Source organism: Polypterus senegalus, chromosome 1 (assembly GCF_016835505.1).
Source record: "Polypterus senegalus isolate Bchr_013 chromosome 1, ASM1683550v1, whole genome shotgun sequence".
NCBI classification, from domain to species: domain Eukaryota; kingdom Metazoa; phylum Chordata; class Cladistia; order Polypteriformes; family Polypteridae; genus Polypterus; species Polypterus senegalus.
In genome coordinates this window covers 83172628-83189007 of record NC_053154.1, presented here as the reverse complement: position 1 = coordinate 83189007, position 16380 = coordinate 83172628, and the positions used below count along the sequence as shown (strand labels likewise).

Genomic DNA, 16380 nt, shown 5'->3' with positions numbered 1-16380 from the left:
GCGTCTCTGTCCGCTCTAACTGTGGTAAACCCGGGTAGCTCCACGTTAGCATCTGGGATGATAGACGTTAGCCACGTTTCACTAAAACACAGCAAGCTGCATTCTCTGTAGGTTCTGACATTTTTCACCAGCACAGCCAGTTCGTCGATCTTATTTGGTAGTGAGTTTACATTTCCCAGGATCACAGAAGGCACCGACGGTTTATAACGCCATCTTCTCTCAAGTTGTCTCGATTTAATCTTATTTTTTATCTTTGCGCCGGCTCGGCTGCCCGATATTGTCTTCTTACCTCGTCAGGTAAATAAGGAACCACACCAGCATAAGCATTTCTTCTCAGTGCTTTAAGCTGACTACTTGAATAGGCGATTCTCGGAGTGTAAAAATCCATGTCAAATAGTAAAATAGTAAAATGTGTAAAAAGTGTCCAGGGAGCAATTCCACATAAAAGAAAGTGGTAGAAGTGATTAGTGAAATAGAGAAAAATAGAGATAAAAAGGTAAAAAGATAAAGTCGTATACAGAGCTGCTGAAAAGGCTGCCACTCGGATGCGGCGCCGGAAATAGATGGTGTGCATGCCTAAGGTGGCGCAGGAGGAGAATCCAGGCCAGACAGTTAAAGAGAGGTGGGTCACGGTCACAAGGGAAATGGTGCACACTTTCTGGGGCCATCAACCCCAGAATTGAAAGTGTCAAACAGTTTTCAGGTCCTTTTGGAGATGAATGGTGTCTCTGAAGATTCTGTGGTGGTAGGCAGGCATGAGGACTATGTCAAAACCAGTTCCCTGAAAAAGGGAGATAGTAGTAACTGGGGACTCAGTCATTAGAGGGATTGAAGTGCACATGTGCTCCAGAGAAAGAGTATTTTACAATGTGCTACCTTCCAGGTGCACAGGTGGAAGACCTCCTTGGAAGGGTTGATGGGCACTTGGCCAGAGCATGGGTGAATCCAGTTGTCATTGTCTCTTTTGGAGCAAATGACATATATAAGGTAGTCTGTCTGTTCTGCAATCCAAATGTAAAGAGTTTGGTGCCAGGCTGAGGAGCAGAACTGACAAGCTAGTCTTCTTCAAAGTTCTGCCTATGTCACACACCAGACCAGGCAAGACTGAGGAGATTAGAGGGCTATATGTGTGGCTCAGATCTTGGTGTAGGGTAAAAGGATATAGGTTTATGGGGTATTGGGACTCCTTTAGGAACAAATGGGACCTGCTCCACCATGACAGGTTATATCTGTACCGGAGGGGCACCACTGTGTGGGAGTAGGCCTATGAGTAGGTTAGTCGAGGATTGTTTAAATTAGGGAATAGTGGGCAGAGAGTTTAGGACAGGCCAGGTTTAGGACTGTACATGGAGGAATAAACAATAGTATAAAAATAAAAATGCATAGTAATGCAAACCAAAGTTTAAGTTCAAAAGTAAAATGAGTAACACATTAAATATACAGTAGCTTGCTAAAAGTATCAAAAATAAAATGATACAGAATTTTATGTAGCTGGGCATAGTTATGATATAGCAATAACAAACTTGGCTAAGTAAAAACAATTGTGTAAATTTAAATATTGTTATACCATATACTGTATATAGATGGTGGGTTACACAATTTTTAGGAAAGATAGAATTGATAATGAGGTGGGGTTGTTATTTATGTCAAACAGAATTTAAATGCAATTCCTCTTCATTTGGATGATGAGCCCCATCTTAGTAAGGATATCTGACTTTGTCATTAGGGAAAGAGGCTTGATAATAATTTAAATAAATGTGTTTTTAGTAATATTTAAAAAGGCAAATTTGCAGGGGTATATTATAGTCATAGGGGACTTTAACTACCCATTGAGATTTATTATTTTATAATAATCAGGGGAGACTTGAGGATGTAAAGGTGATTGAGCAACTAGGGTTATGAGACCAAAAAATAAAATTTTTTATATATATATATATATATATATATATATATATATATATATTTATATATATATATATATAATTACAACCCCAATTCCAGTGAAGTTGAGACACTGTGTAAAACGTAAATAAAAATAGAATACAATGATTTGCAAATCCTTTTTAACCTATATTCAATTGAATACACTACGAAGACATATCTAATGTTCAAACTGATAAACTTTATTGTTGTTTTGCAAACCTTTACTCATTTTGAATTTGATACCTGCAACACGTTCCAAAAAAGTTGGGACAGGGGCAGCAAAAGACTGGAAAAGTTGAGGAATGTTCAAAAAACCCCTGTTTTGAACATTCCACAGGTGAACAGGTTAATTGGAAACAGGTGTTTGTCATGATTGGGTATAAAAGGAGCATCCCCAAAAGGCTCAGTCGTTCACAAGCAAGGATGGGGTGAGGTTCACCACTTTGTGAACAACTGTGTGGGCAAATAGTCCAGCAGTTTAAGAACAACGTTTCTCAACGTACAATTGCAAGGAATCTAGGGATTTCATCATCTACTGTCCATAGTATCATCAAAAGATTCAGAGAATCTGGAGAAATCTCTGCACGTAAGCGGCAAAGCCGAATACCAGCACTGAATGCCCATGACCTTCGATCCCTCAGGTGATACAGCATTAAAAACTGACATCATTCTGTAAAGGATATTACCACGTGGGCTCAGGAATACTTCAGAAAACCATTGTCAGTTAACACAGTTCGTCGCTACATCTACAAGTGCAAGTTAAAACTCTACCATGCAGAGCGAAAGCCATATATCCACAACACCCAGAAACGCCGCCGGCTTTTTGAGATGGACTGACGCAAAGTGGAAAAGTGTGCTGTAGTCTGACGAGTCCACATTTCAAATTGTTTTTGGAAATCAAGGACATTGTGTCCTCCGGGCCACAGAGGAAAAGGACCATCCGGATTGTTATCAGTGTAAAGCTCAAAAGCCAGCATCTGTGATGGTATGGGGGTGTGTTAGTGCCCATGGCATGGGTAACTTGCACATCTGTGAAGGCACCATTAATGCTGAAAGGTACTTACAAGTTTTGGAGCAACATATGCTGCCATCCAAGCGACGTCTTTTTCAGGGACGTCCCTGCTTATTTCAGCAGGACAATGCAAAGCCACATTCTGCATGTGTTAGAACAGCGTGGCTTCGTAGTAAAAGAGTGCGGGTACTAGACTGGCCTGCCTGCAGTCCAGACCTGTCTCCCATGGAAAATGTGTGGCACATTATGAAGCGCAAAATACGACAGCGGAGACCCCAGACTGTTCAGAAACTGAAGTTGTACATCAAGCAAGAATGGGAAAGAATTCCACCTACACAGATTTAACAGTTAGTGTCCTCAGTTCCCAAACACTTATTGAGTGTTGTTAAAATGAAAGGTGATATAACACAGTGGTAAACATGCCCCTGTCCCAGCTTTTTTGGAACGTGTTGCAGGCATCAAATTCAAAACGAGTGAAGATTTGCAAAACAACAATAAAGTTTATCAGTTTGAACATTCAATATCTTGTCTTTGTGGTGTATTCAATTGAATATACTGTAGGTTGAAAAGGATTTGCAAATCATTGTATTCTGTTTTTATTTACGTTTTACACAACATCCCAACTTCATTGGAATTGGAGTTGTATATTATATTATATTGTATTATATTATATACTTAAATTTGGAATTAGTATGGAATTATAAAAACAACAACTCTGCAGTGGGTTAATAAAGAGTTGTAAAAGAAGCTGCAAAGAAAAAACAGCTGAAAGATGACCTAAAGAGATTCTTTTTGTATCTTAGTAGTAGAAGGACAGTCAAGGAGGAGGTCAAGTACATCAGGAATAGTAAAGGAGAATCAAAATATACAGAAAGTGTAATAAAGTATGTTTTAAGTCATTCAAATGTTTTTACTAGTTTCAGGAAACATCTCGCAAAGGCTTCTAAATCTTAAAAATTGTGATGGCCACTATTTTTTAAATGAGCCAGAGCAAGGTAGGGGAAAACTTTTTTTTTGTTTTTTTTGAAGAAATGAATTTAGGTCATCAATTAACCTTACAACTGAATGAGCAAAGCTTCAATTTTATTTAAATCATTATAGCATACCCGGTGCATAACCATTTTCAAACCTGTACCAAAACTATTTTTTTTTTTTAGCCAACTGTAGTTCTAAGCCATAGACTAAAAATAGGTTTACATTGTTTTTTTTATGTTTTTTTTCACAAGAGCAACACATAGAATTAAAAAGTTATTTATTCAGTGTTTTATCTGCCAGTCTAGTGGTCTTTACTGAAGAACAGAAAGTTCATAAAATAGAAGAAAGAAAAAGAACATTAGGAAAGAAAGTATGATATACAGTGCAGGAACAATTCAAAGACTGTGAAAATAGGTAGAGAGTTTTTGGTTCTTGAGTGTGGTCAATTTTTTTTTTTTTTTTTTTGAAGAGTGATAGTTAAGAGTTGTGTAATGTGTGTATAGTAATGCTGCATCTGATAGTTCTCAAGAAAGTTTTAGGATATACTGAAGCATGAAAAACATATAAACATGTCTGCAATGTAAGAAGGAAATAAATTCAATATTTTGGACAGTGCCAAATATAAAAGTACTGTATAGTTGTGAGTTCTGTAATGAGCAGTTTATGCTTATGTTTGTTTTTCTATATTATTGAAGTGATGCAGTTGAGGAAGGAGTAATGAGCAACAGTCATTAGTTAATCAATGTGATTGATTTTCTTTTTCTTTCCATTGTCAAGGTTGTTAAATGCCTTTGTTAACGAAGTAGCATTGTATTCCCATTTTTTTGATAAATGAATACACTTAAGTGTAACAGCAGTGGCAGAGGGAAGAATCTGTATAAACAGATAAACTGCCTAAGTTGTAGAGCTGTGGTGGCTGAAACTATGGCCTGATGAAGAATCATACCTTTGCAAACACATAAAATTTAAATGAAATACAAAAGGGCAAGGTTGCGCAGTGGTAATGCTGTTGCCTCGCAGTATGGAGACCTGGATTCGCTTCCCGGGTCCTATCTGTGTGGAGTTTGCTTGTTCTCTGTCTGCGTGAGTTTCCTCCCGGTGCTCCAGTTTCCTCCCACAGTCCAAAGACATGCAGGTTAGGTGCATTGGCAATCCTAAATTGTCCCTAGTGTGTGCTTGGTGTGTGGAGTTGTGTGTGTGTGTGCCCTGTGGTGGGCTGGCGCCCTGCCCGGGGATTTGTTCCTGCATTGCACTTGTGCTGGCTGGGATTGGCTCCAGCAGACCCCCATGACTCTGTGTTAGTATATAGCAGGTTGGATAATGACTGACTGACTGACAAAAGGGCAATGCAACATGAATTCAATAGCTTTGAGAAACTTCAACTTTATGTTGAAATATGAATAGAAAGAAGGGGGTCTTAAATGAAGAAAACAGTTTGCAACTTTTTAATGCAATGTAACATAATTTTAAAGGCAGATTTTTGGGATCAGCTTTCACATTTCTCATAAAGCTGTCATTGAATATTAGGCTTGCTAGTCTTTTATAAGTCTAAGTAAATTATTTTGTATTGCAAAAAAAAATCTAAGAATGAAAACTTTAAAATTTAAAGCTTATACTAAAACACTATAAAAGAGTGTGTTTGAACACACCACCGTGCAGTTTTGGTTGATGTTCCTTTATTTTCCTTCTTGGCTGAAATATGGCACTTACATATTCTCATTTTCTACTATGTGATGGAAGAACTTTTAGCATAACAGGATAATAAAAATTGTTAGTATGTTATGCAATATGGAGCAGTATGGTAATGGTTAGCGCTGCTGCTTATTGGATCCATTGTCCTAGGTTCAAATCCCTTGCTTATTTGTTATCTGTGTGCAGTTTGAACATACTACTTGTGTGTTAGTGGGTTTTTCTGCAAGTACTCCAGTTTTCCTCCTGAACTCCCAAGATATTTAGGTTTGTTTCATTGCCCACTGTAATCTTCCCTATAGAATTTTGTGTGCTGGAGTTACTCCCTGTCCGGTATTGTTTCTTGCCTTGTGCCCAGCACTGCTGTGACAGGCTCCAGCACACGCATAAATTTAATTAAGAGTGTTAGAGTATGTTATATTTGTTTTATTTAAATACTGTGACGGATGGCTGGGGACCTTTCCCAGCCAGGAGCCATTTTAATAGAAGGACCGGGGGAGCAGATGTACACAGGGCAGTGCCTTCCCTGAGGTGCTAGATGGCAGCCCCCTTGGGTTGCTGTGCCACCTCAGATACCCACAGGGTTCCATGGAATGTGGAGTCTGGCACAGCCCTGTTGGATTCTGTGGGAGCCACTAGGGGAGCTGCAGAGCCCTACTTTGTTGGGCTCTCACCACACCTAGGAGTGAACCCAGGCCTTGCTAACAAGCCACCTGGAGTACTCCCAGCTGCTGAATAAACAGAGCTGCCTACCTTCATTTGGAGAGCCAGAGTCAGGAGGAAGAGGATGTGCTTGCTAAAGGAGGAGTGGAGACTGAAGAGGAAGACAGAGAAAAGAAGAAAGCGTTGTACTCTTGTGCTTTGTATGGTGTGCTGGGACTGTGCTGGGGGAAACGATTTGGGATGTGTTTTCCTATCAATTAAGTAAATGTGTGTTCTGCTTGAACGTGTGCCTGGCATCTGTCTGTGTTGTGTTTGGGGAGTGGTGGGCGCCCTGGTGGCCACAATACATTTTAGTCTTGATTCCCTATTTTAAAAATAGTTTTTATTTTAAAGGCTGCTTCTTATTTGTGTAGACAGATTTTGTTGTTTTTATTTGGTTCTTCTTAATTACTGTAAAAACTGTTTATTTCAAATTAATGCTATTTTTATATTCTGTCAAGAGTGCAACACTGAATAAATCAACATAGTATTGAGAAGATGTCAAATATTAAGTCTGAAGATGTAACATCTGATCGTTTTCAATAATTGTGGTTAACTTTCTACAGTTAATTTTTTTTTCATTTTTTATCTTACAGGTATAGAAACTGTGCTCTGAAACCAGGTTGAGTAAAGTGCCACAATGGGAGCTGGAGGACATCGGTGACAGCAGATTTCTAGGAATTATTTTGTGTTGGATGGAAGTATAGTGAACGGTAGTAACTGCTATCTTTAGTTCTATTAGGAAGTAAAGAAAAAGATACATGATGCTCACAATCAAACTTCCCCAAGTATTTGACTTTCATCAAGTACCCCATGTAAGTATTTCAGGTTGCAAAAAAGTTATTTTTCCTTGATTGTAATTGTGTATTATTTGGCACCACAAGTATTGTGTAATATAATAGTGTTTGTTGGCTGCATTATTTTAAACATTTTAAACTTTCTGGTAATTCAGTTGAAACACATTTCTGTTTTATTGACTTTTGCTTTTTGTGAACTAAGTTTCATTTTTACCTGTGACCTGGTTTGAAAAAAAGGTTAGGTGCTGTCCAAATAAAATTTTATTTGACACATACATTTTTGCTCAGTACAATATACATGAAATACTTAAATAGTGAATAATTAACTCTGTTAATATCAAATATTTACATTAACAGGTTTCTATTAATATTATAAAGGTAGTAAATAAATAAGCTAATATAATAGAAAGTTAAAGTACTGTATACACCTTTCTCTTTATACTTATTAATGTAGTATCTAGAATTATGCAATTAACATAGTCAAATAATCAGAATAGTATAATAGCAATACATTTTATTTATGTAGTACCTTTCCCATACTCAAGGTAGCTACATGCAGGATAATTTATAAACTCTTAGGTTTTTGATGATACTGTAGATTTCTCACATTAACATTTTTCAAGATGTGACACCTGTTTAATGCAATAGTTCCTTACAACTTAAAGCTTTACAATTATTCATCAAAAATGTATTGGGTATACCCGTCTTTCTTTCAATTGTTTATCTTTAGTGCTGTAAAATTTCCATACAATACATCTGTTACATGTAAAAGCAATGTTACAATTGAAAAAACTGTATCTAACAGTTAAAGTTCTTCTATCCCTATCTAACATGAGTGAATTGACATGAGGGACTTGTTCACAAATGCTAAAAGAACCAGCAGTCTAGCAAAAGTTTAGCACGCTATGTATAACATAGGCAAAATGCATACCAAATGATTTGTTCTTGATAAGATGTATTTCATTTTTCCTAAAATGACATGGTATGACATTTTCACATTTTATTGGGATAATCAAGTTAGGCGTCTTCTAATATAACAAAAAATAATGGCATGCTAACAGCATGGTGTGATCAATCACAATTGAGGTAGAATATATTTGAAGTCAATTACAATTCATTATTGTAAAAGTAAATGAAAAGATTTTTTCTAATGTTTTTTCAGATTGTATTAAGATTCCATTATTTTATAGCTGTGTTTAAACTAGAGGATAAAATTTGTGCTGCAGATAGTTGGGCATTATTAGGAAAGTAAGTTGGGTTTCTGTATGCTCAATCTCTGACTTACACGTAGTAGCTGCTGTATTTTAATGAATGGTTGTAATTCAGGGAAAGTTGTTAAAAGGATGCAATTATCAGTATGCAAGTCTCTGAAAATCTCAGTATCAGCAACATTCAATATTTAAAATAATACATACTTAAGCGATAGTGTAAAATGTATTTAAGAATGCACTTAAGAGTAACATCTTGCTTTCAGGTATTGCTTAAGTGCTCATCATATTACTAATAATTTTACATGTACAACACTAACTGTATCAGTAAAACATATCTTTAACAGAACAGTTCCATCTAATATTGTACTTTGTACCACTTAAACTCCTGCCACCTTGGCCTGCTCTACTGTATGGATAATTCTTGCTTATAAAATGGACCACTTTGTGTTACAACAGGCTACTGCGAAACCTACTGCAGACACATTTACTATAAATGAAATACAAACTGCTTTTGAAGATATAAAAAACTTCTTTCCACAGATCTACATTTTGGATTCCATGATACCTGTATCTGTCACTTACGAGATCTTTCTGTTCATCATTTCAATCCTTTGCTGTTTTTGAGAAGTGGAACCAAAGTATTTAGCCAGCTATTTGCTTTCAAATTTTGGTAGAACACCTGTACCACACTGCCTTTGTTGACAACTGGTATTTACTGTATTTGGGGCGACCAAGCTTGTATAATTATTTGGTAACATTAGCAAAACATTAAGTAAATTATGACTTTTTAAAAGTGAAGTTGGCAGTAACTTGATTTTGACATCCCAGCTTCGCTCGCCATCCTCCAGTTTTGATTAACCCGAAATACATTTTAAATAGATTATTTTTTTTTTGGTAATTGTTACATATGCATTATGTTCACTTTTACTTTAAAACTTCAGTTAAAACAATATTTGGAATTAACTTAAAGATTGCATTGAATTTTGATTCCTTGTTTGGTCTTACATTGTGATAATGCAACATATAACTGGCCGTGAGTGAATATTGTTTCTTTTTCTCTTATAAATAAACTGACTTTTTTGAATGGTTGTCCTTGGGATTTGTTAATTGGCATTTCAGAAGTTTCTTTATGAAGTTCTACTTTGTCTTTTATTTCTGACCAAGATTGGACCTTTCTATTCCACTTGTTCCGGCTGATTATTACTTTACTTATTTTCTGAATTTGCACATAGATTCTTATTGTTCTTTTTTTCCTTCTTTTTAGCATTCTTTTGTCTCCAACGCTTTTGTGTCTCTTTTCGCTGCGCAGCTCTTTCTTCTTTGCTTAGTCGTTTATGAAGTTGTACTTTGTCTTTTACTCTTTGTCTTTTATTTCTGACCCCATTTGCTTGCTCTTCTTCGCTTATTAATTTTTGTAGTTTTACTTTGTCTTTTTCTCTTTGTCTTTTATTTCTGACCTGGACTCCTCTTTTTTCTTTGCTTAGTCATTTATGAAGTTCAACTTTCTCTTTTAATAATTGTCTTTTATTTCTGACCCCATTTGGACCTACTCGTTTTTCAAATTTACTTGGTCCGGACTGATTATTACTTTCCTTATTTTCCGAATTTGCACATAGATTATTATTTTTCTTTATTGCTTTTTTTTTTGTGCATTTTTTTCTCTCCATCGCTTTTTGGTATCTTTTCGATGCGCAGCTCTATCTTCTTTGCTTTTTTTTTTTTTTTAAAGCTGCTCTTTGTTACTTCGCTAAGTCTTTGCTTACATTCCTTTTTTTTCTGATGAATTTAGTGCACTCGTTAAAATTTGTCCTATTTTGTTTAAATAATTCAAGGATCACAGTGGGATGACGGGATAGAATAGTGCATAGACCAGGGGTGTCAAACTCATTTTGGTTCAGGGGCCACATACAGCCTAATTAGATGTCAAGTGGGCCGGAGCAGTACAATCATAACATAATTACCTATAAATAATAATAAGTCCATGTTTTTTCCCTTTGTTTTCGTGCAAAGAAGTACCAAGTACATTACAAAATCTTAATTTAATGAAATATCCTTTTACAAAACATATCAGCATATCAAACCATATGAACAACCTCAGATTTCTTAAGAAGAGTGTTTGCACAAATACAAACAAAACTTTAAGTCAAAGGTATTTGGAACTGAAAAATATAGTATTGCACTTCACAATTTATGGCATTGCATGAACAATAGGATTCCACCAAACCAAACTCTTTTGTAGTGAAGCTGTTGACTTACATTAAATTGAACATTTTTTAACTATTTCTACAGCAAGAATTCATTTTCACAGAACTGTATTCTTTAAGTGCAATCAGTGTCTGAAGTAACATTTTAAAGGAGTTAGTCACGTCTAGACTACTTTGTTTTTGCTCCTGAAATTTGGTATCTTTTGGTCTGCACAAGTGCATCAGTATCAGGTGTCATGCCCTGACTAGCAGCCAATCTCAGAATGTCACCTAAGTGCTTGTGTGTGAGCCTTGAGCGCAATTTTGTTTTATTGATGTTCATTACTGAGAAAACTTGTTCACAAAGGTCGGTTGTCCCAAACATGCACACAATTTTTGCAGCCAGGGTTGTTAATTTGGGGTACCCTGGCAAGAGATATTGATAAAATGTGTCCAAGCCAACTGAGGCAAACTTGTCCTTCAAATCTGTATCACATTGCAAATCAGTTATCTCTAGTTGGATGTCGACAGGCACATCAGAAACTTTGACTGTGAAGGGTGAGCGAAAAACTTCAAATTCACCAAAGATCTGAAACCGTTTCTCAAACTCACACAGCAATCCCAAACATGCACACAATTTTTGCAGCCAGGGTTGTTAATTTGGGGTACCCTGGCAAGAGATATTGATAAAATGTGTCCAAGCCAACTGAGGCAAACTTGTCCTTCAAATCTGTATCACATTGCAAATCAGTTATCTCTAGTTGGATGTCGACAGGCACATCAGAAACTTTGACTGTGAAGGGTGAGCGAAAAACTTCAAATTCACCAAAGATCTGAAACCGTTTCTCAAACTCACACAGCAATCCTGCAATCTTGTCTTTATACTGTTTCATGTCAGCATTAATGCCTGTTGCACATACCTCTCTTAGGCAAGGGAAATGTGCAGGGTCACCACTTGACAGCTGTGTCTCCCACAAAGTCGGCTTCAACTTGAATGCACGTATGCTGTCATAAAACTGTGTGACAAATGTTTTGCGGCCTTGCAACATTTTAGTCAGAATATTCAAGTGCTCTGTAATATCCACCAGAAATTCAAGGTCCTGCAGCCATTCCTGACATTGTAATTCCATCACTGGATTTCCTTTTTTCTACATGAATTGTTCGATTTCCTCATGTAGATCAAAGAAACGCCTCAGCATGGCACCTCTGCTTAACCATCTTACTTCAGTGTGGTATGGCAGGGTATTAGTAACGTGATTGTCACTGAGAAGGCAGTCAAACTGACGATGATTCAGGCCTCTGGCTCGTTCAGACAACCACCTCCATGACGTGATCCATTTTTAACGACTTGCAACACAATGCCTCCTGGTGCAAAATACAGTGAAATGTCCAGAAACCATCTTCTCCATTAGCGGCTTGTACTTTCTCTCTGACTTTTGTCACAACACCTGCTTTTCTTCCGATCATTGATGGCGCGCCATCTGTAGCCAGGCTGATGGCACAGGACCAGTCCACCCCAACTCTGTTCAGCGCGCCAACCACAGAGGCGAGAATTTCCTCAGCTGTTGTGGTGTCACTCATAGGCACCAATTCAAGGAACTCCTCAGTGACGGTCAATGTCTCATCAACTCCACGAATAAATATGGCCAGTTGAGCAACGTCTGTAATGCAAGTGCTCTCATCATATGCATCAGAAAATGCAAGAAATGACTTGACCTTGTGTTTCAACTGCCTGTCTAAATCAGCCGATAGTTCTGATATCCTCTCTGCTATAATATTTCTCGTCAGACTAATGTTGGCAAATGCTTGTCGCTTCTCAGGACACACGAGTTCTGCAGCCTTCATCATGCATCTTTTAACAAACTCACCATCGGAATACGGCTTTGATGCTAATGCTATTTCATTAGCAATTACATAGGTGGCTTTTACTGCTGCTTCACTGACCTCTCGGCTCCGGGTGAAAATTGACTACTGTTTTCTCAGACCCAACAGCAAATCATTTTTCTTCTCTCTCCACAGCTGTCCTTGCAAGATGTCGTATTTTCCACCATGATGAGTTTCATAGTGCCGCCGAATATTATATTCCTTGAGCACTGACACTTGTTGATTACACACCAAGCACACAGGTTTCCCATTTATCTCTGTGAATAAATAGGAAGCGGTCCATTTCTCTTGGAAAACCCTACACTCTGTATCCACTTTTCTCCTTTTTGGCTAATGAGGGTGTCAGGGTGAGTAGAAAATAAGGTAGCCTACACCATAATTAGCTGAGGGCACATTGCTACCATCTGCTGTTCAGACTGAGTGGCAGAGTTGCTGCTTCTTTTACTCTAATTAAAACAGTGCAGCCCTCCCCTTTGACTAACATAGTGCACCCCTCTCCTCTGATTAACACCCAAGCGGACGTTTTAGGAATTGCATTTTATTACAAATTTTGAGTTTGTGTCTTTTATGAATTTTTTTACTTTCAAAATACATCCAGCGGGCCGGATTGAACCCCCTAGCGGGCTGTTCGTTTGACACCCCTGGCATAGACATTATATTATACATCAGACTATCATTGTTGGGGATTTTAAGCCATTCCAAGTTACTTTCCTGCAGTCTGTTTTAAATATCCCATTATTTTTTGAGGTAGCTTAGTATCCTTCAAAATCTGGTGATAATTTAATTTCTGAGTTTCCTTTTGGTAATAAAAAATGTAGTATCTTAAATTTTGGTGATTTTAATACAAATATAGACCGTTGTTTCTCAGCTTTTACTACCTCATGACCCAGATTTAACTATTTGAATGTATTGACGACCCATAAGCAGAGTAGGCAATAAAACAAGCAGTAATGTAAGAGCTGACCCCCTTGGTATGAAAATGTGAGCAGGATTACAGTCCTTGTCCTAAAAAGTCTGCAGAAATAAATAGGAGTAAATATTATACAATGTTGCCAATTGCTTAGATGACACACTGCAACACACATTTTCCGCCAATGATTGCAGCCCATTACGCACTTTTGGATGCAGTGGTTGAGAAACAATGGATCATCTATGACAGTAACACTTACTGGACCATTAAAATATTATCAAAGCTGTTAACTTTGTGAAGCAGGTTAATGGTCATACAACTTAGCATTTCCATACTGCAGATTTAGTTTTAGCATTTGATGATAATATTAATCTTGTACCATGTGCTATTTTACTGGATCTTAATATTTTTATTTCTTTGTCAATTGTATTCAATCACATCTTTATATATGATATTCGACCATTGCTGTTTGTTTGTCTGTCCAGGATTTTAAATCACCTGTAGCTTGCAAACCGTTTGACCTATTAACCTGAAATTTGGTACACATATATTACGTGATGTCAACTGTCCGCTTTTGGAGTAATGATTGACCTCTGAGGTCATTCCTCTTTTTTTTTTATTTTATTGTAGAATCAGCTCTTGACAGCGGCCAGTAGTTCTCATCCCTATCACCTTCGCCGTCACTTCCCCTACCTCTTCATATCTTAAATCACTTTTGAGGTAGATTGAAGACTTAAGTGCCAGCTTAAGTGATAAAATAAAGAAAACGTACTAAGTAATTGCAACACAAATACTGACTTAATCAGTGGGTAGGAGTTGGAGGAGTATGCTAAGGATCAATTCATGGATAGACAGTAGAAGAATCCCCTTGGATTACCAAGGTGTGTACCTCATCCACCAGAGCCTACCTTGTAGTTAGATACTTCTTCCAAATGGTCTGAAGTAAAACAGGTGGTAGAACGTGCGAGAGCTGCATCTGAACCCAGACCAAATGGCATACCTTATAAGGTGTATTAGAACTGCCCTGTGCCCTTGAAGCTTTTGTGGAGGCTGACGGTGGTTTCCTGAAGAAAACAGTCTATCCCATCAGCTTGGAGCTGAGCAGTCACCACCTTTATCCCAAATGAGAAAGATTCCCACAACATCCATCAATTTAGAGGAATCACTTTACTAAATGTTGAAGGAAAGATCATCTTCTCGGTGGTAGGGAAAACGTATGACTATCTCCTGGCAAACAACTATATTAACACCAGTTGACAGAAGGCGGCCTCCCAGGTTCCACACAGCCTTGATTTTCTGAACAAATCTAGACAGCCCAGGGCAAGTTGGATCTCCACATAGCATGGCTGGTCCTTGTAAATGCTTATGGGTTGGTTCCCCACCAGCTCATCATGTTTTCTGTCAGTTTCTTCCACATACCATTGTGCATTCAGAAGCTTGTTGCGGGCTATTTGTACCACTTTTGTATCTGCTACACAACAAAGGAGACCTCAGTTGATTTGCACAGGATGGGAGAAAGGGATAACAGTAATCTTTTGCATCTCGCAATAGGATTTTGAAGTTTAAATTAAGTAAATTAAATACTCTTTGAACAGCCATTCTTTCCTGTTGGCTTGTATTAACTTGTCATGTAAGATGCAGTATTTTAGTTCTTCCTTGCATGCTTTGAGTGATTTTCAGAATGTTCATGCCGGTATTATGCTGAAGTGAATTAAGTCTTTAGTTTCCTTTTTAACTGATATAACTTAACAATTAAGGACTAGAAAATTAGAGTTGCGTGGTGAAAGTTTACAGTGACCTTACAATTTAAAGATCTTACTTACTATTACTTATGTTCTGTTATTTTTATTGTATTGTATTTACCCTCTTTTTTCTGACACCCATTGCACACCCAACCTACCTAGGAAAGTGGTCTCTCTTTGAACTGCCTTTCCCAAGGTTTCTTCATTTTTTTTTTTTCCCTACAATTTTTTTTTTGGGGGGGGGGAGAGTTTTTCCTTGTCTTCTTAGAGAGACAAGGCTGGGAGTCTGTGAAAATGCAGAACCTGTTAAAGCCCATTGTGGCACTTCTTGTGTGATTTTGGGCTATGCCAAAAATAAATTGTATTGTATTATAATTGTAAAGATCTAATAAAAAAAATAGCAGGTTATCACCAATAGGGAGATACTGGAGATTTGTTTTAATTATTAGGGTGTTAAAAAAAAAATAAACACACCCTCACATAAATGATAAAAGTCGCAATTGATGGTATTGAACACCAAAGCAGTGCTCAATTGTCAAAATGGATAAGCAAGTATAACAGGCTACATCATTTATAAAAAGATGTTCCCCTTCAGTACATAATATATACAGTATAGCACATACATTGTTTCCTAAATGTATGCACATTTTATTAATTTACATTGGTGAGTTTAGACTATTTACCAATAAACAGTATAGGAATATGGGTGCTTGTAGAATTTTTGGCTTCACCTTTTCAGCAATGCATTTGTTTCCTTGTATACATCAAAAAGCTCATCACTGACAATTGTGATATTAAGTGTATAGTCCCTGTGTGTCATCCTCATGCAGTCGATAAGAATTTGTTACAAGGAAGGCTTTGTGTACTCTTAGCAAAAATAAATAAATAAAAGCACCGTCAACAAGCAACATTATATTGACACATGATGTGGCACAGTGCTGTATAAGCACCTAATCTAAGTATGAATTAACAAAATATAAGTATTTCTAATCAATGATGACATTACCTCTGGCTTCGTTCGTGCACCACCTGAATGTTTTTATTTTTTCTATGAACAGTTTCATGTATTTAAGAAAGTGTTAACACAGCCGCATGAATTTTACTGTGTATTTGCTGAAGGTCAAAATGATTCCAAAGCCTTTTACAGTTTAAATGTCAGTATTGTTTTCATTTATCTTCTCTGCTGCTACACTGTATTTGCAAACTTGTTAGCCTTTCCTTTCCTTCGTCACTGAAGATGTTGCTGTTTTAATATTTAGAGATAATTTCGATTACTTGCTTACCTTGCATTTGCTAGAAGTGTACAATAATAATGACAGTTTGAAATCATGAAGGAATTTGTTTGAAGTTTA

The 16380-nt window shown here is 37.1% G+C and overlaps 1 protein-coding gene across 1 annotated transcript in view; it reads left to right on the top strand.

The window, feature by feature from the left end:
• The window catches only part of paqr6 (progestin and adipoQ receptor family member VI), a 96197-nt gene that overhangs the window by 22813 nt on the left and 57004 nt on the right, over window positions 1-16380 (top strand). The window contains exon 2 of the mRNA XM_039752410.1: window positions 6898-7116. Coding sequence (XP_039608344.1) covers window positions 7063-7116 — 54 coding nt within the window. The 5' untranslated portion in view covers window positions 6898-7062. The remainder of the gene's footprint in view (window positions 1-6897; window positions 7117-16380) is intronic.